At 49.7% G+C, this 22,852-nt stretch overlaps 1 protein-coding gene across 1 annotated transcript in view; it reads right to left on the reverse strand.

The window, feature by feature from the left end:
* The window catches only part of LOC120909834 (centrosome-associated protein CEP250-like), a 73,189-nt gene that overhangs the window by 37,825 nt on the left and 12,512 nt on the right, over window positions 1-22,852 (reverse strand). The window contains exons 5-9 of the mRNA XM_040321562.1: window positions 21,539-21,645; window positions 18,091-19,401; window positions 2,903-3,047; window positions 1,648-1,794; window positions 1,310-1,408 (exon numbers count right to left, since the gene is read on the reverse strand). Coding sequence (XP_040177496.1) covers window positions 1,310-1,408; window positions 1,648-1,794; window positions 2,903-3,047; window positions 18,091-19,401; window positions 21,539-21,645 — 1,809 coding nt within the window. The remainder of the gene's footprint in view (window positions 1-1,309; window positions 1,409-1,647; window positions 1,795-2,902; window positions 3,048-18,090; window positions 19,402-21,538; window positions 21,646-22,852) is intronic.

Raw genomic sequence — 22,852 nt, forward strand, 5'->3', positions numbered from 1 at the left:
TATATTGTCTACAAAAAAGGGGATAGTGTTTATGGCAATTTTATTTTATTTTTACTAGTAATGGCGGCGATCGGGCACTTAGCTGACGTTTTTTTTTACACTTTTTTGGGAACCAGTGATATTATTACAGTGATCGTTGCTAAAAATAGGCACCGTCACTGTACCAATGACACTGGCTGGGAAGGGGTTAACACCAGGGGGTGATCAAGGGGTTATATGTGGAACCTCGGATTGCGAGTAACGCGGTTAACGTGCGTTTCGTAATACGAGCGCTGTATTTAAAAAAAAATCCTGACTTGGTTTGCGAGTTTGTTGTCTCGCAAAACAAGCAGGATTCAAGCCAAAGCGGTGTGCAGTACCGCTTGTGGCCTGAGTTGGGGGGGGGGGGGCGCCGGAGCCGAGCAGAGCCAAATGTCGCCGGTCATCGACATTCGGAAATGCGCGGAAAGGCCCGAGGACAGCAATGCTGACCTCGGCAAATCTCAGGCAGGAAGTCTTTCCGAGGTTTGCCCGAAGTCAGCCGAGCTGTCCTCGGGCCTTTCCGCGTGTTCCCGAGGCTCTCCGGTGCCCCATCCCCCACCTCTGGCCACATGCGGTATTGCATGACATTGAAGTCAATGCGGAACAAATAATTTTCGTTTTCCATTGACTTCTATGGGGAAAGTTGCTTTGATATGCAAGTGCTTTGGATTACAAGCATTCTCCTGGAACGGATTATACTCGTAATCTGAGGTTCCACTGTGTAGGATATATATATTTATTTATAACACACGCACACACATATATATCATATAATGTTTGAAAATCCGGGCGCCTGATCGCAATTGCGACAAAAAATTGTGACCTGGCGCCCAGGGAAGCTTAGGCCTGCAGAAGGCCGCAAAGCCGTGGCCTCAATTACCGGCTGGCGCGGGCCGCGATCGTGGCGGGCCCGCCAGTAATTGAGGCCGCGGCATTCACAGAAGGAAGCTTAGGCCTGCAGAAGAAGGACGCAAAGCCGCGGCCTCAATTACCGGCATATAGGATGCAGCCAGGACCCTGGACTCCCAGAGCACTATGGGTATTCTAATTAGGGAGCACAGCAAATGCTGTTTTCATTTAGAGTCTCCAAGGAGGTGGTGATGGTGGAATAAGTCATTTAGCGAGTTTAAAACAAAGCTTGAGCTACTGACCTCCCTAAACATCAAGCATACAGTTACAATTATAATAGAGAAAATGTAATATAAAACCACTGTGCGGTATATTACCATTGAGCCAATACATTTCCTGGCAGAGCAGAAGTCACATGATTATCTATGTCACCAATCACCTGTCTGAGCTCAGCCTGCAGCCTGTCCCTCTCAGCCTCCACGTGTCTCAGTTCAGTTTCCAGGCGCTCTCTGGCCGTCTCGGTGTCTTGCAGCAGGACCTGAAAGAAAAGCATCGTACGTCACCGGCGTTCTTGACGGTCGAAAGTTCAGAGAATCGTATGCAAGCCGAGCCTGAGCGCAATTCCGTCGGAAAATCAGATCGTGCGTACGCGGCATGAGGGGAAAACAAATGTAATCACGCTACTTCAGTGCAATTTCAAAGCCGCATTCGGTGAAAACAGCGGTTTAGTGTAACTACAATTTTATTGCAGCGAATGAACGGCGTGGGATTACTTACTTGTTGCAGAAGATTGTTCAGTTCCACTTTATCCAATGACAGCGCTCGGTTTAGGTCCGCCATCTTGGTCGCGGCGTCTTGAAGATCTTCCAAATCTTTCTTCTGACGGTTTTGTTCTACAAGGAGCTCTGCCATCCTCTTTTCTGCCTGAAGAACACAAAAAAAGGGGGTCACCTTTGTACAAGTCACTTAGAAGCGGCATGGCGGGCAGAGCACCTCGCCGGAAGTGCGACGTGTCCTGGAGGAACGTGCCTCTCTTCTCGCTTATCTACGGCGAGTGTGGGCGGAGCATGAAGGGGGGGGACAAAGGGCAAGACCACCAATGCCCCTCTTGTATATAAAGCGGCTCTAGGCCATTAACAATTATACTGTAGGTCAGAAACCCCCCCCCCCCCCAAAAAATTAGAACCAATCTGTATGCTTAACGCCCCCCCCCCCCCTGGAATAAATTCCCCCTTCTCCCAGTACAAATCCATCCCCTGCTGATATCCCCCCTACCCCCACCCAACACAAATGCCCCTACCCAAAAAGAGTCACCCCCTCCTAGTACAAATCTCCCCTCAGTACGGGAGTTCTGGCGGCTGTCTGGGGGGCAGGTTTAGCATCACTGGGGGAGGAGGGGGTAGGGCGATGATGTCAGCAAGATCAATTTGGCCACACCCACCGTTTGCTGTGACACGCTATGCGCACCAAATCACTACTTTTCCTTGAGGGGACCCAAAAGGTGTCCCAGGCCTCTAAAATGTTCGGGTTTGACTTACTTATGGGCTCCTCCTCCACCTTTTGGGCACACCTCCCCAGGGATTGGCTGGAGTTCCATGAATATTCTGGCTGCTCTCCAATCCTCTATACTTTTAGAAGACAGGGGGGAGGAGCAGAACAGCAGCCCTAAGCAATCAATCCCGACACCACTGATTACAGGGGAGCCGATCGGAATGTACCCGGAACTCCGGACGAGGAGGTGCTCCACACACATGGTCAGACGTAGGGATCGGACGTAGGGATCTGACGTAGGGATCGGACGTAGGGATCAGACGTAGGGATCAGACGTAGGGATCAGACGTAGGGATCAGACGTAGGGATCAGACGTAGGGATCAGACGTAGGGATCAGACGTAGGGATCAGACGTAGGGATCAGACGTAGGGATCAGACGTAGGGATCAGACGTAGGGATCAGACGTAGGGATCAGACGTAAGGATCGGACGTAGGGATCGGACGTAGGGATCGGACGACGTCCCCCTTGGGTTAGGCTACCTTGTGAAGAGCGCTCTGTAGACCGGCGTTTTCATCACGGGAAAGGTCAAACTCCAGGCGAGTGCGCAGGAGCTCTTCACGCAACAACACAACGTGGTGGAGAAGATCGGAGCGTTCTGACGCAACAACATCCATCGATTGTTGGCTGTAAATAGGAGGAAGAAAAAGAAAGAAAGTGTTACAGACAAAGATTTTACATCCAATCCGCAAACTCCTGAGACCGGATGGCCAGCAATCATCGCCATCCATTGCATAACCCAGGGGCGTGACAAATTTGCTTGGAATCTAGGAGCCAGCTAAAAAAGTTAGGAGCCAGAAAACGCACCTCGTCCCGACGAGCTTGCGCGCAGAAGCGAACACATACGTGAGCAGCGCCCGCATATGTAAACGGCGTTCAAACCACACATGTGAGGTATCGCCGCGATTGGTAGAGCGAGAGCAATAATTCTAGCCCTAGACCTCCTCTGTAACTCAAAACATGCAATTTTTTAAACGTCGCCTATGGAGATTTTAAAGGGTAAAAGTTTGTCGCCATTCCACGAGCGGACGTAATTTTGAAGCGTGACATGTTGGGTATCAATTTACTCGGCGTAACATTATCTTTCACAATATTAAAAAAATGGGGATAATTTTACTGTTGTCTTATTTTTTAATTAAAAAAAGTGTAATTTTTTCCCCAAAAAAGTGCGCTTGTAAGACCGCTGCGCAAATACGGCGTGACAAAGTATTGCAACGATCACCATTTTATTCTCTAGGGTGTTAGGATAAAAAATATAAATAATGTTTGGGGGGTTCTAATTAGAGGGAAGAAGATGGCAGTGAAAATAGTGAAAAATTACATTAGAATTGCTGCTTAACTTGTAATAACAACGGATGGCGCCAGCTCACATCTGGTGGTAATAACTTGTAATACCAACGGCTCACCACCAGATGGCGCCAGTTCACAAACAAAAAAAAATTTTTTTTGCTCCCCTTCCAAGCCAAGTAGCCAGGACCCTATTTCTAGTCGCCATTGCGACCTGGCGCCCGGGATTTGTCGAGCCCTGGCATAACAACTGTCAACACCATAAGGGCATAAGTTTGGGGACACCCGACCGTCACACTCATATAAAAAACTTGCTGGACGTCCCTTTCCGAAACCAAGGACAATTACAGTATCGGACAAAAGTAAGTACACCCCCTCAGTGACATTTGTGTAAATCTTTTCAAGTGACAACACTGAAGAAAGGACACTTTGGCCCAGATTCACAAAGCACTTACGCCGACGTATAACACGTAAGTGCAAATGTGCGCCGTCGTATCTGCGCGTCAGACCCACAAACAGATATGCGCCTAAAACCAGGCTACGCCCCGCTGACGTAGCTTCCACACGCCGGCGTAGGGCGGGCGCACATTTAGGCTGGGCGCATGGTGCCGCTCCCATTGATTAGCCATTCAAACATGCAAATGAGGAAAACACGGCGATTCACGAACCTGCGTGTGCCCGACGCATGCTACGCGAGATGTGCGTAAGTTGTACGTCCGGCGTAAAGTTATTCCCCATAAAGAAGGCGCAACCCGGCAACAGACATGCAAAGGGCTGCACCAGGGAACACAAGCCGGCGTATTGTGCGTTGGACGTGTGTCTGGCTGGGCGTACGTTACGTTCACGGCGTACGCGATGATCCGGCGTAGCTTAGGCAGTTGTGCTGACGTGGTTGTGAGCAGACGCAAGGGGATGCGTCCACGTCACGGCGCATGCGCAGTTCGTGATACGTATCTGTCTGGCGCTCGGCCCATCATTTGCATGGGGTCACGCCTCATTTGCATGGCTCACGCCCACTTCCACCTACGCCGGCGTGCGCCTTCGAATCCCACGCCACTCTGGCGCAGCGTTGGGAGCACTGGCTTGCTGAATGCCATGCTTGCCTCTCCGTGCTATGTTGGCGTGGCGTACGGTGTTTGCTCTACGGCGGCGTAATGTGCGCCTTGCTCTCTGTGAATCCGGGCCTTTGTATCTCCAATGTTGTGTAGTGAGTGTACGGGGGGGGGGGGGGGCTTTGTGTAGTGAGTGTACAGCTTGTATAACAAATAACTCAAACACACAGCCATTAATGTCTAAACCGCTGGCAACAAAAATCAGGACACCCCCTATATGAAAATGGCTAATTGGGGCCCCAATTAGCCATTTTCCCTCCCCCCGGTGTCATGTGACTCGTTAGGGCAGGGTTGACAAATTTGCTTGGAATCTAGGAGCCAGCTAAAAAAGTTAGGAGCCAGAAAACGCGCCCCGTCCCGGCGAGCTTGCGCGCAGAAGCGAACACATAAGTGAGCAGCGACCACATATGTAAACGGTGTTCAAACCACACATGTGAGGAATCGCCGCGATCGTCAGAGCGAGAGCAATAATTCTAGCCCTAGACCTCCTCTGTAACTCAAAACATGCAACCTGTAGATTTTTTTAAACGTCGCCTATGGAGATTTTAAAGGGTAAAAGTTTGTCGCCATTCCACGAGCGGACGTAATTTTGAAGCGTGACATGTTGGGTATCAATTTACTTGGCGTAACATTATCTTTCATAATATTAAAAAAATGGGGATAACTTTACTGTTGTCTTATTTTTTAATTAAAAAAAGTGTAATTTTTTCCCCAAAAAACTGCGCTTGCAAGACTGCTGCGCAAATACGGCGTGACAGAAAGTATTGCAACGATCGCCATTTTATTCTCTAGGGTGTTAGGATAAAAAATATATATAAATGTTTGGGGGTTCTAATTAGAGGGAAGAAGATGGCAGTGAAAATAGTGAAAAATTACATTAGAATTGCTGTTTAAAGCGGAGTTCCACCCAGGAAAACAACATTTGGCCAAAAGTATTAAAAAAATAAAATAAAATAAAAGTGAAAAAAAAAAAAAAAATTATACTCACCCGAAATACCTGTTGCTATGCGGAAGTCCGTAATCTGCCTCTTCGGCACCGCGGAATGTTTTCTTCTTCTTCTTCTTCTCCTAGTGAATGGGGCGTGCTGCTTTCTGGGAACTGTGTGTGTTCTCAGAGAGCAGCCGCCCATTCACAAGCCGGCACGAGACTCACACAGGCGTAGTAGGAAATGGGCAGTGAAGCCGTAAGGCTTCACTGCCTGTTTCCCCTAGTGTGAATGGCGGCGCGGGACCTGCATCGATCGTGGGATCGGCATCGGGGGGGGGCCATCAGCGCGGGCACGTAGGACAAGGTAAGTGTCCTTAGTAAATGTCAGCAGCTACACTGTTAGTAGCTGCTGACTTTAAAAAAAATAATAATTGCGGGTGGAATCCCGCTTTAACTTGTAATGCTTAACTTGTAATACCAACGGCCACCACCAGATGGCGCCAGCTTACACATCTGGTGGTAATAACTTGTAATACCAACGGCTCACCACCAGATGGTGCCAGCTCCACAGCCCCCCTTCCAAGCCAAGTCGCCAAGACCCTATTTCTAGTCGCCATGGCGACCGGGATTTGTCGAGCCCTGCGTTAGTGTTACAAGGTCTCAGGTGTGAATGGGGAGCGGGTGTGATAAATTTGGTGTTATCGCTCTCACTCTCTCATACTGGTCACTGGAAGGACAACATGGCCCCTCATGGCAAAGATCTCTCTGAGGATCTGATATAAAGAATTGTGTCTCTACATAAAGATGGCCGAGGCCAGGGATATGCAATTAGCGGACCTCCAGCTGTTGACAAAGTCCCATCATGCCTCTGCCTCTAGGTGTCATGCTTGTGGCTGTCAGAGTCTTGCTGTGCCTCATGGGACTTGTAGTTCTGCAACAGCTGGAGGTCCACTAATTGTATATCACTGGTGCCAAGACCCTGAAACTGATCTGCAGCGCGGGGGCCAAGACCACCCAGCGGTATAACAGGACAGGTTCCCCTCCCCCCGCCTCACCATGGTCCACCAAAGAAGTTGAGGTCACGTGATCAGCGTCATATCCAGAGGTTGTCTTTGGGAAATAGACGTATGAGTGCTGCCAGCATTGCTGCAGAGGGTGAAGGGGTGGGGGAGGAGTCAGCCTGTCAGTGCTCAGACCATACGCCGTACACTGCATCAAATTGGTCTCCAGAAGGAAGCCTCTTCTAAAGATGATGCACAAGAAAGAGCCGCAAACAGTTTGCTGAAGACAAGCAGACTAAGGACATGGATTACTGGAACCGTGTCCTGTGGTCTGATGAGACCAAGATAAAAGGTATTTGGTGTCAGATGGTGTCAGGCGTGTGTGGGGGAGGGGCCAGGTGAGGAGGACAAAGACAAGTGTGTCTTCCCTACAGTCAGGCATGGTGGGGGGAGGGTCATGGTCTGCAGAAGTGCTGCCGGCACTGGGGGGGCTACAGATCATTGAGGGGACCATGAATGCCAACATGTACTGTGACATACTGAAGCAGAGCATGATCCCCTCCCTTCAGAGACTGGGCCGCAGGGTAGTATTCCAACATGTACTGTGACATACTGAAGCAGAGCATGATCCCCTCCCTTCAGAGACTGGGCCGCAGGGCAGTATTCCAACATGATAACGTCCCCAAACACACCTCCAAGACCACCACTGCCTTGCTAAAGAAGCTGAGGGTAAAGGTGATGGACGGGCCAAGCATGTCTCCAGACCTAAACCCTATTGATCATCTGTGGGGGGAAAGGGGGAGGAGCGCAAGGTCTCCAACATCCACCAGCTCCGTGATGTCATCATGGAGGAGGGGAAGAGGACTCCGGTGACAACCTGTGAAGCTCTGGTGACCTCCATGCCCAAGAGGGTTAAAAATAATGGCCCAGATTCAGGTAGATTTGCCCATTACTTACACCTGAGCCGCTCAGCTGAATTTCTCTGCGCTGGAGCAATTTTGCCAAATTGCCACCTGATTCAGGAATCGTTTGTTCAGTTAATTTGCTCCTGTTTAAGGCAAAGCTGAGGGCGCAAGGCCGCGCAAGTCAAAGTGGGTGTGCCCCTATGTAAATGAGGAATTTTCGGCTCAGCAGAGGTTTGCGCCGGGCGCGCGCATGCGCAGTTAGAGAGCTGCCGTCTGCGCATGCGTCAAACTGCGCCTAGCATACTTTCAGGGCAAATCATGCTCAGCTGCTTGCACTGAGCAAATAAATAGGAGCAGACTTGCGCAGGTTCTTTGCTGAATTTCATCCTGCTTTTTCCAACCCCCCCTGAGCAAGGAAATTCAGCCCTTTTGCAAGAGATGGCACCTCCCAAAGGGACCAAAAAAAGGAAGGCCAACTTTGTGGCTGCGGAGATGGACATCCTGATTGCTGCACTCCAGCAGCATAAGGAAGTCCTATATGGTGCCCAGCGGGCAAACACCACCGTTGCCCAAAGGAGGGCTATATATGAAGCCATTGCCCTGGACATCAATGCCCTGGGTAATGAAGTGCGTACCTGGGATGACATCCAGAAAAAGCTCAACGACATGAGGCGCAGGGTCCGGGATAAACTGGCTCTGATCAAAAAATATACCGGTGGCACGGGAGGTGGTCCGCGATGTATGATCCGGCTCAATCAGGAGGAGGAGCTTATTGCCCAAACGTTCGTGCAGGAGCAGGTGGAGGGACTTGCAGGGTACGACTCCACTGTTGGGAACTTGGGGACTGGTAAGTTATTTTTCTTTCATATCTGCTGTGCATCATGGGAGGGGGTACAAGTGAACATATTTGTGGGTAGAAGTGAAGATGGAACTATTATTTTTCTTTCATATCTGCTGTGCATCATGGGAGGGGGTACAAGTGAACATGTGAGAAGTGTGTTGCACCAGCAAAATATTTCGTTTTGGTGTCATCCACAGGTGGTGATGAGGAAGATGAAGCTGGGCCGTCTTCGGCTGCGGCTCGACCCAGCCCATCCATACCAGAGCCAGGGGTACAGTCAGGCCCCATGGACATTCTGGCTATGCTGGTCCAGGAGGAGATCATACCGGGGGCAAGTATGGTGGAGGAAGTTGTGTTGGAGGAGGATACCTTTTTCCTCATCCAGGAGGACTCTGGCTCCCTCCAGGAGGATACCACCATCCCTGACCAACCCACCACCCCCCCGCCCAGCACGTCATCCCCCTCCAGGGCAAGCCCCTCCCTTGTGGACCCCTCCCCTTCTCCCTCTGTCCGTGCCCGAGCCTCTCCTCCCAGGAAGGCTCTGTCCAAAACGAGGCATATATCCTCCAGCCTCCGTGACGGTCTGCTGGAGGAGCAGGCCCTGCAGACCCACCATATAGGGACCATGGTGGGAGAGGTGCGTCGTCTGGCGGACAGCATGGCATCCACCTCCACCTCTGTGCAGCATGCCCTCACCCTGCATGCGGACCGGGACAAACATGTCTCACAGAGCCTGGGGGAAATTAGTGGCAACTCGAAGGCCATAGTCACCTGCTTGGTGGCTCAGGAGACCACACCCGCTTTGTTAAGCAGGATGACAGCTGCGGTGGAGGCCAATACCGTTGCTGTGCAGGCCAACACCGCTGCAGTGCAGGAGGAGGCGAGAGTTACCCACCGGCATCAGCGGGATACCACCACCCGCCAAATGCGGATGTTGGCCCAGACCAACACCATCCTTGCCCGCCTGGCCAACGCCATGGAGGGCATGCAGCCACCACCTGCAAGGAGTGTGGAAGTAGGGGTTGATGCTCCTCCCCCCCCTCCTCCCCCTCCATCCCCACCCCATGCCTCCTCCGCACCACGGAGATTGAGGAGCCGGAGCCGGGGCACCCTTGGCCCAAAGAAAAAAACAAAAAAATAATTTAATGTCTACATTTATTTTTCCCACAGAATATGATTTTTTTATTATTTTTTATATGCTCAGGATATGAGTTTTTATATTTATTTGTAGTCCCTACACACGGTGAGGAGTGTATACTACAGTGTGACTGGTGTGTGAATGGGGGGGGGGGTGGCACTCCTGCTGGAAAAGGGGTGTCACCCTCTGCCATGTGAAAGGTGTATGAATGGACAGCAACATAATTGGAGCCTTGACGCGGCGTTGCTGCTCCCTAATACCATGGGGTATTGTTGGGTCTAATCCAATTTGGGGTGCATGTGTCGGGTGTGTGCTAGGGACTACAGTGGTGTGCATACATGCATTATACTTGTGACAAGATCAGGGTGTGTTTAATGTGCAAAGAGACGTTCCACAAGACCATTCCGGATTGCTCTTCCCTCAGAAGATCCGGTAGTGTTTCTTGGGGGGGGGGGGGGGTTGCGTGGTTCGGGGGTAAGGTCATTGCGTAGCTCAATGTGCATGCCCCTTCTTTGAGCTAAATTGTGGAGAATACTACATGCCCCTACGATTTGGCATACAAAGTTGGGTGAATACAACAGGGTCCCCCCTGATTTATCCAGACATCTGAATCGAGATTTAAGGATGCCAAATGTGCGCTCCACCACCGCACGGGTACGTGCATGGGCTTCGTTAAATCTTTCCTCTCCTGGTGTTTGAGGGTTACGAAATGGGGTCATCATGTGACGTCCCAGGGCATATGCAGAGTCACCTGGAAGGGAAAAGACAGGAGGATGTTAGTCGTGCATGTGCCCCTTGTGATGTCTGCATCATGGGTGGGGGGGGGCAGTCATACCTGACACCCATGTCACTCACCAATCAGCCAGCTGTCTCCATACATGTTCTGGTCAAACTCGGTTGGGATGGGGCTGTGTCGGTAAATAAAACTGTCATGGCTTGACCCTGGGTGTTTGGCACGGACATGCCATATGAGGCCATGTGCATCCACAATCACCTGCACATTTATCGAATGCCAATGCTTTCTGTTGCAGTAGATATGCTCGAGGAGCCGGGGAGGGCGTAGTGCCACATGGGTACAATCTATTGCACCCACAGTGCGTGGAAATCTGGCTAATGCATAAAAATCACTGATTGCCTTCTGCCGCAGGTCAGCCGTGGTTGGTTTGATAAATTGTGTGCCCATGCGTCTGAGTATTGCAGGGATCACTTGGTGCACACACCTGCTCATGCTGGATTGGGACATCCCCGCCACCATTCCACCTGTGCGCTGAAATGAGCCACTTGCCAAAAAATGAAGGGTTGCCACTACCTTCACCAGTGGCTGCACTGCCTGTCCCCGATGGGTCGGGCTGCTGATGTCATCCTGCAGGATTGTTACCAACTCAAGGATGACTTCAGGGCTAAAGCGAAACATGCGATACACCTCATTATCACTCATCTGAAAAAGGTTGTAACGCCCTCTGTAAATCCTCTCCCGTGCCCTCCTACGAGTCGGCTCAGTCAATATAATATCAAGAACCATAGCTGCCCCTGGCATGTTGGTGCACAGATGTGAGGTCCCGAAAATGTGGGTGCTCTGCTTGTTCAGCTCGTCTGTCTAGGTGCTGCTGAAGTTGCGCGCTCCTTCAGATGACATTTGCCCATCTTTTGCTAACTTGCCCCTGCTTTTGGCAGGAGCAAGTTTGCCCGGGGAAAAAAGCTTGCGCGCTTCCAGCGCAAGATGCGCATCACACGCGCATGTTTCTGAATCATCGGCAGTACCTAATTTGCATATTCGCTGAGGGAATTCCATGAAGGCGCAACTTACACCCCGCGCAAAATTGCGCGCAAATTGCGCAGGAGCAGCTAGGCTGCGTGCGCGGTAAAATGGCCGCATTTCAGGCTTAACTGGTTTACAGAATCAGCCGCAAATTTGCATGGGAGCAAATCAGTACTTGCGCGGCGCAAATCACACTTGCTCCCGCGCAAGTGCTTCTTGAATCTGGGCCAATGGCGGCCACACAAAATATTGACACTTTGGGCCCCAATTTGGACATTTTCATTCAGGGGTGTCCTCACTTTTGTTCCCAGCGGTTTAGACATTAGTGGCTGTGTGTTGAGTTATTTGTTATACAAGCTGTACACTCACTACACAACCCCTCCCCCCCCCTGTACACTCACTACACAACATTGGAGATACAAAGTGTCATTTCTTCAGTGTTGTCACATGAAAAGATTCACACAAATGTGATGGGTGTACTTACTTTTGTGAGATACTCTATATGGAGTTGGTCACCCTTTATAGCCAGAATAGCCTATACCAGTCTGGGAAGGCTTTTCTAAAAGGGTGTCTGTGGGAATTGGTGTCCATTTGTGAGGTCAGGTCCCGGACGTTGGATAAGAAGTCTTGGCTCACAATTCATCCTAAAGGTGTTGAGGTGGGTTGAGGTCGGGGCTCTGAAGGCCACTGGAGTTCCTCCACAACAAACATGTCTTTATGGAGCCGCCTCCCAGCCCCCCCATGGCCATTATAATGGAGTTGCCCTCATAGGGACTAGAAGGTCCTCCTGGAAACATACCCCGAAACGTCCCGACGCGTCAGGGACTGATGTTGGATAAGAAGACCTGGCTCACAATTATAGAGCCGCCTCATATCCCCCTATAGCCCATTATAATGGAGTTGCCCTCTTAGGGACTAGAACGTCCTCCACTCTTCCAGGAAGATTTCCCACAAGATGACGTAGATCTACGTGATCTCACCCAGCAGAGCCGACCTGCCGCCGGCGGTTGGTTGGCAAGCGGTTAATATAGGGCGTTTATACCCCGAAGGGTCCTGACGCGTCAGGTCCTGATGTTGGATAAGATGACCTGGCTCACAATTATGGAGCCGCCTCCCATCCCCCCCATGACCATTATAATGGAGTTGCCCTCTTAGGGACTAGAACGTCCTCCACTCTTCCAGGAAGATTGTCCACAAGATTTTGGAGGGTGTCGTCGTCTGTGGGGGGGATTTGTCCATTTGTGAGGTCAGGTCCTGGTGTTGGATAAGAAGACTTGGCTCACCATCGGCGTTCCAATTCATCTTAAAGGTGTTGAGGTCGGGGCTCTGAAGGCCACTGGAGTTCCTCCACAACAAACGTGTCTTTATGGAGCCACCTCCCATCCCCCCCATGGCCATTATAATGGAGTTGCCCTCTTAGGGACTAGAACGTCCTCCACTCTTCCAGGAAGATTGTCCACAAGATTTTGGAGGGTCGTCTGAGAATTGGCGTCCATTTGTGAGGTCAGGTCCTGGATGTTGGATAAGAAGACTTGGCTCACCATCGGCGTTCCAATTCATCCTAAAGGTGTTGAGTTGGGTTGAGGTCGGGGCTCTGTGAAGGCCACTGGTGTTCCTCCACAGCATACTGGTCAAACCATGTCTTTATGGAGCTAGCTGGCTTTGTACACAGGTGGGGGGGGGGGGGGCACAGTCATGCTGGACCAGAAAGGGGACTTCTCCAAATTGTTTCCACAAGGTTGGAAGAGCACAATTGTCTATGATTTTTGTATGATGTAGTATTAAAAGTGCCCTTCACTCGAAGCACCAAAACACGTAGAGGAGGAGAGTCCACATGCTTTTGGCTATACAGTGGAACCTCGGGGTTTACGAGCATAATCCGTTCCAGGAGAATGCTTGTAATCCAAAGCGAGTTTCCCCATTGAAGTCAATAGGAATGAAAATAATTTGTTCCGCATTGACTTCAATGGCGTGCAATACCGTATGTGGCCAGACGTGTGGGAGGGGCGCTGGAGAGCCTTGGAAACACTCAGAAAGGCCCGAGGACAGCTCGGCTGACCTCGGAAAACCTCAGAAAGGTTTCGGAAACTGAGTATTTCCGAACTGCGCCGCTCGGCTCCAGCGCCCCCCCCCACCTCAGGCCAAACGTGGTACTGCACACCGCTATGGCTTGAATCCTGCTCGTGTTGCGAGATAACACTCGCAAACCGAGTCATGATTTTTTTTTTTTAATTGCTTGTATTGCAACACGCTTATTAACCGCATTACTCGCAACCCGAGGCTCCAATGTATTATAAGTGTGATGGTCAAGTGTTCACATACTTTTGCCCGTTATATGTTCACTATTTTACCTGACAAAGGATTTATAATTCTGAAACTCATGTCTTGCGATTTAAAGGGGCCCTCCATCTCGTGCCGGGGACGAGCACACCAGCAAAATCCAGCGTCTCGGGGCCCCCGATTGGATAGATTGATAGCAGCGCAACCATTGTCTCCGCTGCTGTCAATCGAATTCAATGACGCAGCGTCAGGGGCGGGGCCAAGTCCAGCTTTCTGTGTCAATAGACGCAGCAGCAGCAGTACCCGGGGGCGGGCCTGCAGGAGTGTTCCGAAGGAAAATCGCTTCTCTGACTGGGTACCCGGGAAGAGGAGGAGCCACCAGCGCCGCTGAGGGACCCCAGAAGGGGAGGATCGGGGCCACTCAGTGTAAAACCAACTGCACAGAGGAGGCAAGTATGACTTGTTTGTTATTTAACAGCTTGTGGACTGCCGCATGTACATATACGTCGGCAGAATGGCACGTACAGGCACATTGCCGTACCTGTACGTCCCTGCCTAGATGTGGGTCCGATCGGGGACCCCCCCCGCGCGACATGCGGTGGTCGGATTCCCGCGGGGAGCGATCCGGGACGAGGGCGCGGCTATTCGTTTCTAGCCGCCCCCTCACGATCGGTCCCCGGAGCTGAAGAACGGGGAGAGCCGTATGTAAACACGGCTTCCCCGTGGTGGCTGCATCGATTGTGTCATCCCTTTTATAGGGAGACTCGATCGATGACGTCAGTCCTACAGCCACACCCCCCTACAGTTGTAAACACACACTAGGTGAACCCTAACTCCTACAGCGCCCCCTTGTGGTTAACTCCCAAACTGAAACTGTCATTTTCACAATAAACAATGCAATTTAAATGCATGTTTTGCTGTGAAAATGACAATGGTCCCAAAAATGTGTCAAAATTGTCCGATGTGTCCGCCATAATGTCGCAGTCATGAAAAAAAACGCTGATCGCCGCCATTAGTAGTAAAAAAAAAAAAAAAATTATAAAAATGCAATAAAACTATCCCCTATTTTGTAAACACTATACATTTTGCGCAAACCAATCGATAAACGCTTATTGCGATTTTTTTTTACCAAAAATATGTAGAAGAATACGTATCGGCCTAAACTGAGGAAAACATTTTTTTTTTATATATCTTTTTGGGGGATATTTATTACAGCAAAAAGTAAAAAATATTGCATTTTTTTCAAAATTGACGCTCTATTTTTGTTTATAGCGCAAAAAATAAAAAACGCAGAGGTGATCAAATACCACCAAAAGAAATCTATTTGTGGGGAAAAAAGGACGCCAATTTTGTTTGGGAGCCACGTCGCACGAACGCGCAATTGTCTGTTAAAGCGACGCAGTGCCGTATCGCAAAAAGTGGCCTGGTCCTTTAGCTGCATAATGGTCTGGGGCTTAAGTGGTTAATAAAAATAAAAAAAATACGGAAGCTTTATAACCCCTTGAAACCAATTTTTCATACTGTGGAGAGATGAGTTGTATGTGTATACATATAATACTGCGCTGATCCTGTGCATAGAATATATAGAAAATATACACCTACAGCTATTTAAATATATATATAAATAAATATAAATATCAGGGTTTGACAAATTTGCTTGGAATCTAGGAGCCAGCTAAAAAAGTTAGGAGCCAGAAAACGCGCCCCGTCCCGACGAGCTCACGTGCAGAAGCAAACACATACGGGAGTAGCGCCTGCATATGTAAACGGTGTTCAAACCACACATGTGAGGTATCGCCGCGATCGTCAGAGCGAGAGCAATAATTATAACCCTGGACCTCCTCTGTAACTCAAAACATGCAACCTGTAGAATTTTTTAAACGTCGCCTATGGAGATTTTAAAGGGTAAAAGTTTGTCGCCATGCCACGAGCGGACGCAATTTTGAAGCGTGACATGTTGGGTATCAATTTACTCGGCGTAACATCATCTTTCATAATATAAAAAAAAAAAATGGGGATAACTTTACTGTTGTCTTATTTTTTAATTTAAAAAAGTGTAATTTTTATTTTTTTTTTAAAAGTGCGCTTGTAAGACCGCTGCGCAAATACGGCGTGACAGAAAGTATTGCAACGGTCGCCATTTTATTCTCTAGGGTGTTAGGATAAAAAAAATATATAATGTTTGGGGGTTCTAATTAGAGGGAAGAAGATGGCAGTGAAAATAGTGAAAAATAACATTAGAATTGCTGTTTAACTTGTAATGCTTAACTTGTAATACCAACGGCCACCACCAGATGGCGCCAGCTTACACATTTGGTGGTAATAACTTGTAATACCAACGGCTCACCGTCAGATGGCGCCAGCTCAAACATTTGGTGGTAATAACTTGTAATACCAACGGCTCACCACCAGATTGCCCCCCTTCCAAGCCAAGTCGCCAGGACCCTATTTCTAGTCGCCGTGGCGACCTGGATTTGTCGAGCCCTGCCTGATTGTACTAAAGGCATTTATTACATTATGATCTGGTGAGTGCATATAAAATGAAGAGGTGGTAGTGACACTATTGGTGAAAAGTCACGAATATTTCATTGACTCTCTTGGGAACCTTATTGGAACATCTCTTTAGATAACACCATATATATTTGGGACTATATATATATACACACTTTTTGTTTTTTTGGCCTATTCAATTTGATTGATTTCAGTTTGAGTAATTTTTGGGGTTTGATCACTATTGTTTGAGCACATTGATCACTTACTTATTTATATATATATATATATATATTTAAATAGCTGTAGGTGTATATTTTCTATATATTCTATGCACAGGATCAGCGCAACTACATTTCCCATGATGCTCATGCACTCTGCAGTGTAGTGAAGCATCATGGGAAATGTAGTTCCAAAACATCTGGGGTACCGAGGTCCCCCATCACTGTCCTATATCACTCATATACCTTTCCATCAGATGGGGTTCAGCTACTTTTCTTGAGTTTTCACAGCGGCCTTCCAGGAGGTGCAATTCTATTCCGCTACTAGATGTTCTCAGTCTTCTCAGCTTCCGACGATCTGCGCATTCGCAGTAGTGACGTCACGCCAGCTGATCTGCTGATCAGCTGGCGTGACGTCAACACGGCGCATGCGCAGATCGTCTGAGGCATTATTCCAAATATCAGGTAAAATCTGTTGGTCTGATTCTGCCTTGCTCTCTATGCAGTGGTCACATGTTGCTGCGAGGGGGAGGAAGAGGAGGGAGGGAGGGAGGGAGGGAGGGAGGAAGGAAGGAAGGAAGGAAGGAAGGAAGGAAGGAAGGAAGAAAGAAAGAAAGAAAGAAAGAAAGAAAGAAAGAAAGAAAGAAAGAAAGAAAGAAAGAAAGAAAGAAAGAAAGAAAGAAAGAAAGGGAAAGGAAAGGAAAAGAAAGGAAAAGAAAAGAAAAGAAAAGAGAGAGAGAGAGAAGGAAGGGAGGAAAGAAGGAAGGAAAGAAGGAAGGAAAGAAGGGAAAGGAAATAAGGAAGGAAAGAAAGAGAGAGAGAGAGAGAGAGGGGGAGGAGGAGGAAGGAAGCAAGGAAGAGAGGGGGAGGAGGGAGGAAGGAAGGAAGGAAGGAAGGAAGAGGGGGAGACTTGCCTGAGAGGAAGGAAGAGGGGGAGGAGGAAGGAAGGGAGAGAGAGAGGGGGAGGAGGAAGGGAGGAAAGAAGAGAGACGCCGTACGGAACTCCGTAACTTGCGTACGCAGGGCTCCCGCAACGTTGTGAATCGGTGTTAGTATGCAATTTGCATACTATACACTGAGCACAATGGGAGCGCCCCCTAGCAGAATGCAGCCTAAGATATGCGTGGCATAAGAGCCTTATGCCACGCAGATTTTAGGCTGCAGTAGGCGTTACGATGTTCCTGAATCAGGAGCATTCGTAACGCCGGCGCAAGCAAGCAATTGCGCTGCGTAACTATGGTTACGCAGGCGCAATTGCTCTCTGAATCCGGGCCAATGACTCCGACTATCTGCGCATGCGCAGTGTTGATGTCACGTGCTGGAGTTACGTCGCTTCTGCACAAATCGGTGGAGGCATTATCCGACGACCTGCAGTAGTCAACAGAACATTGGCTTGGGAGCAAGCCTGCACAAGTGTCCTCAAAGCAAGGGGCCTGCTATGGGGGCACTCAGCGTGGGGGGGGGGGGGGGGGAATCCAAGAGTGCCGAAGGGGGGACCGAGAAGAGGAGGATCAGGGCTGCTCTGTACAAAACAAAATTTTAATCTTGTCTCAATCTATACAATGCTAAATGAGGTTTTATCATCCTTTCCAGGACCAAATGAATGATTAACGCACATAAAAAGGTAACAAGAAGGCAAACACTACAAAGATAAACAGCGAATGCAGCTGAATAGTAAAATACAACTGTCGTTTATTGCAGTACTTACTGGCTTTCTCGCAGCTCTTGCTCCATGTGATGTAAGCGAGACGTCACTTCCCCTTCCCGCTTCTTCAGACGTGACCTAAGAGACTCCACCTCCAGAGAGCAACCATCCAACTGTGACCGGATGGGAAGCAATTCCCGCTCTAGCTCTTCAGTATGGAGCTTGCTGGACTCCAATTTATCTAAAGAGGTCTCAAGTTTTAACTTCAGCAAATTCACTTCCTGTTCCGACACCCCCAGCCGGGACCTCAATGAACTCACTTCCTGCTCCGACACCCCCAGCCGGGACCTCAATGAACTCACTTCCTGTTTAGATGCTTCAGCTAGGGATGTCAGTGACTTAACTTCCAGCTTTGATAGTTCCAACTGTGACTTCAGGGAATCCAACTCTGGCTCCTTTTCTAGTTGCAACCTCAATAAGCTTGTTTCCTGCTTTGCTTCTTCAAGGTTTACCCTCATCAAGCTTACTTCCTGTTCAGTTGTCTCAAGCTGCGACCTCATCTTGTTCATTTCCAAATCTGCTTCTTCAAGTTGCGGCTTCATTGAGCCAACGTTTTCGAACTGTGACCTCATTAAGCTTGACTCCTGTTCCGAGGCCTCCAGTTGTGATCTCAGCAAGTCCACTTCCTGTCCCGAGGCCTCCAGTTGTGATCTCAGCAAGTCCACTTCCTGTCCTGAGGCCTCCAGTTGCGATCTGAGGAAGTCCACTTCCTGTCCTGAGGCCTCCCGTTGTGATCTCAGCATGTCCACTTCCTGTCCCGAGGCCTCCAGTTGTGATCTGAGGAAGTCCACTTCCTGTCCCGAGGCCTCCAGTTGTGATCTGAGGAAGTCCACTTCCTGTCCCGAGGCCTCCAGTTGTGATCTGAGGAAGTCCACTTCCTGTCCCGAGGCCTCCAGTTGTGATCTGAGGAAGTCCACTTCGGATGTCTCCAAGTTTGACCTCAGCAAGCTGGCCTCCTGTTCTGCAGTCTTGAGTTGTGACCTAAGTGACGTTAGCTCAAACTCCAAGGCCTCCACGTGTGACCGGTCCATACCGCGTTCAGAGGACTCCATTTCTAATCTTGTGGATTGCTCTTTGGGTCTAAAAGTCTCAAATGACGACTCGTCAGCCTTCGTTGCCATCTCCGTATCCGAGGTATATTCCTGTCCGGCTTCTTCCACGGTTTTCACTCCATGGTTCCATCGAACTAGGAGATAGTTTGGAGGTTCTGGCCCTCTGTGTGGCTCCTGAAGCCTCCATGAGATGAAGGAGGAACATGAGGTTTGCAGGAGGCAGGAACATCTTGTCCAATCAGCGTGCAGGGCAGATAAATCTCTGTCAGGATTAAAATCACAGCGAAGTCAGCATCTGATCAAAACAAGTCTAAAACAATAGCTCCTGATGTGTAGGCCTAGTGGCAATATGTGTCCTGTGAGTCTTACAGAAGATGTGGAATACACAAGAGCAGGGGTCCCCAAACTGCAGCCCACAGGACAGATGTGGCCCTTTGCTTGCCTTTATTTGCCTCTTGGGTCACTATTCCTCCCACTGACACCAATGATGGGACACTATTCCTCCCACTGACACCAATGATGGGACACTATTCCTCCCACTGACACCAATGATGGGACACTATTCCTCCCACTGACACCAATGATGGGACACTATTCCTCCCACTGACACCAATGATGGGACACTATTCCTCCCACTGACACCAATGATGGGACACTATTCCTCCCACTGACACCAATGATGGGACACTATTCCTCCCACTGACACCAATGATGGGACACTATTCCTCCCACTGACACCAATAATGTAATTTTTTTTTTAACTCCCACTGACCACCAAGCCTATGGAATGGTTTACTCCCACTGGCCACAGTCTGGCCCCCTAATATTTGAAGGCCAGTAAACTGGCCCCTTGTTTCAAAAGTTTTGAGACCCGTATGCAGGGTTCTCCAAAGTGCGGCATGCGGGGAAAATCAGGCCAGCAAGGCTATTTTTTTCTGGCCCGCAGCCAGAGTCCTCAGACTTGCCACAAAAGCAGTCTCTGCTCAAGCTTTGTCAGGTTAGGGGCATACTGTCGGTATACAGCGCAGGTTTCTCAACCCGATAAAGCCCGCCCTTCCCAGCTCTTCACTGTGTTGTTGGTTGCTAGACCGCCGGCGGGTCTAGGGAAGCACAGTCAGTCCCACGACGGGCGCACTGTTGGTGTCGGTGGGAGGAATAGTGACCAGGGCAGGAGAGAGAAGGAAGAGGTGAGCTGACACTTTCAGATTTTCGGCAGCACCACCCCCCCTCCCCGGTTCCCTGCTCCTGGGGGGCCTAAAGCTGTGTAAGGGGCCCCAAAATTTGTGATGGCTGCCCTGCGCATATATGAGGGCCCTGATGGGGACGCGTGCACGCAGGGACGCCTTGATGATGGGGACATACACGCATGCGAAGGGGGGGGGGGCGACTGGAACAAACATGCATGGCGGGGGGGCCCTGACGGGGACGTGTGCGCAAGGGGGGGCCCTGACGGGGACACACGTACACGCGGGGGGGGGGCCCTGACGGGGACGTGTGCACAGGGGGGGGCCCGACGGGGACATGTGCTCAGGGGGGGGGCCTGAACGGGGACGCGTGCGCAGGGGGGGGCCTGACGGGGACGCGTGCGCACAGGGGGAGGGGCCTGACGGGGACGCGTGCGCACAGGGGGGGGGGGCCTAAAGAATCACAAAGACATCACTATACCCAAAATAAGGACAGCAAAGAAAATGGAAAGATTTTATATAAAATGTCTTCAGCATTGCAATGAGACGGAACTGTGGAAAGCAAAATTATACTTCATTCTCTGCTCCAGGGGGGCCTAAAGCTGTGTAAGGGGCCCCAAAATTTGTGATGGCTGCCCTGCGCATTTATGAGGGCCCTGATAGGGACGCGTGCACGCAGGGACGCCTTGATGATGGGGACATACACGCATGCAGAAGGGGGGGGGCCGACTGGAACATACATGCATGGGGGGGGGCTGACGGGGACACGTGCACGCTGGGGGGCCTTTATGGGGACATGAGCACACGGGGGGGCCCAGACGGGGACGCGTGCGCAGGGGGGGGGGGGGGGGGGGGGCCCTGACGGGGACGCGTGCGCACAGGGGGGGGCCCTGACGGGGACGCGTGCGCACAGGGGGGGCCCTGACGGGGACGCGTGCGCACAGGGGGGGAGCCCTGACGGGGACGCGTGCGCACAGGGGGGGGGGGGCGACTTATATAAAATGTCTTCAGCATGGCGATAAGAGACGAAACCGTGGAAAGTAAAATATAAAGCGGATTTGACTTCATCTTTGAAGATCTGCGAAAAAGGAAGTTGGGAAATAAATCTGCTTAATAAACGGCAACAATGTACCCAAATATCTGAAACTCCCAGAAACGTTGCAAAGAATAATAAAATTCCCTCTCTGCGCGCTTCGTGGATTTTTGCCCCGTTACCTTTCTGTTGCGGTTTTCAGTTCCCGAAAAAGTCGATGAAATGAGACGACCTCGGTCCACAGACGTAGGAGGCGGGACTTCTCCCCTTGTATCCGGCTGATGTACATCTGTACCCAACAAAGACCCCACCCCCAGAAATATTACTAAAGCTTCGTTATCCAATGAAATCTGTCCAGTTTTACAATCCTTTACACCTCCTCATGGGGGAAGTTTTATGATGCAGGGGAACCTCGGCTTACGAGTAACGCGCTTAACGAGCCGAATTCAAACTAATGGGGAGTGCAGTACCGCATTTTGCCAGAGGTGAGGGGGCGCCGGAGCTGATCGGAGCCGTTTTGGTAATACTACGTTCCCGGGTGTTTCTTAACCATTCCAAGGCCAGCCGAGCTGTCCCCGATCATTTCTGAGGCTCTCCGGCGCCCCCCCACCTCTGGCCACATGCGGTATTGCATGCCATTGAAGTTAATGCAGAATACATTATTTTCGTTTTCCATTGACTTCTATGGGGAAACTCGCTTTGATATGCAAGTGCTTTGGATTACAAGCATTCTCTTGGAACGGATTATCCCCGTAACCCGAGGTTCCCCTGTATTTATTTTGTATGTTCTCCTCATTTTCACGTCTGGCCCCAATTTGCTGGCGTCGTCTACGGGGCCGATCGTCCTTTACCGTCCCCCGCTGCCCCCAGGATTATCAGAAATCAAAGCACTTGAGAGGAACGATCGATCCTGTTTTTTTTTCTAAATCGTCGCTCTATTTTTGTTCATAGCGCAAAAAATAAAAAAAACGCAGAGGTGATCAAATACCACCAAAAGAAAGCTCTGTTTGCGGGAAAAAATGACAATAAATTGTATTTGGGAGCCACGTCGCACGACCGCGCAATTGTCAGTTAAAGCGACGCAGCGCCGAATCGCAAAAAACTGGCCTGGTTTAGGAAGGGGGGTAAATTCTGCCGGGGGTGAAGTAGTTAACTAGTAAATCACACGGTCATGCGACATTGTACCCAAAGAAAGTTTATATCATTTTTTTCCCACAAAAAGAGTTTTCTTTTGCTGGTATTTGATCATTTTTCTACTTTCTGCTAAAACAAATATCCCCAAAAATATATATATAAAAAATAAAAAATCTTCCTCAGTTTAGTCCTATATTATATATATTTTTCTGCATGTTTTTATTTTCTTTTGCTGGTATTTGATAATTTCTGCGTTTTTATTTTTTGCGCTATAAAACAAAAAAAGATTGACAATTTAGGAGAGAAAAAAAAAAAGCAATGGCCCGGATTCAGAGAGCAATTGCGCCTGCGTAACCATAGTT

Source organism: Rana temporaria, chromosome 8 (genome assembly GCF_905171775.1).
Source record: "Rana temporaria chromosome 8, aRanTem1.1, whole genome shotgun sequence".
Taxonomy (NCBI): domain Eukaryota; kingdom Metazoa; phylum Chordata; class Amphibia; order Anura; family Ranidae; genus Rana; species Rana temporaria.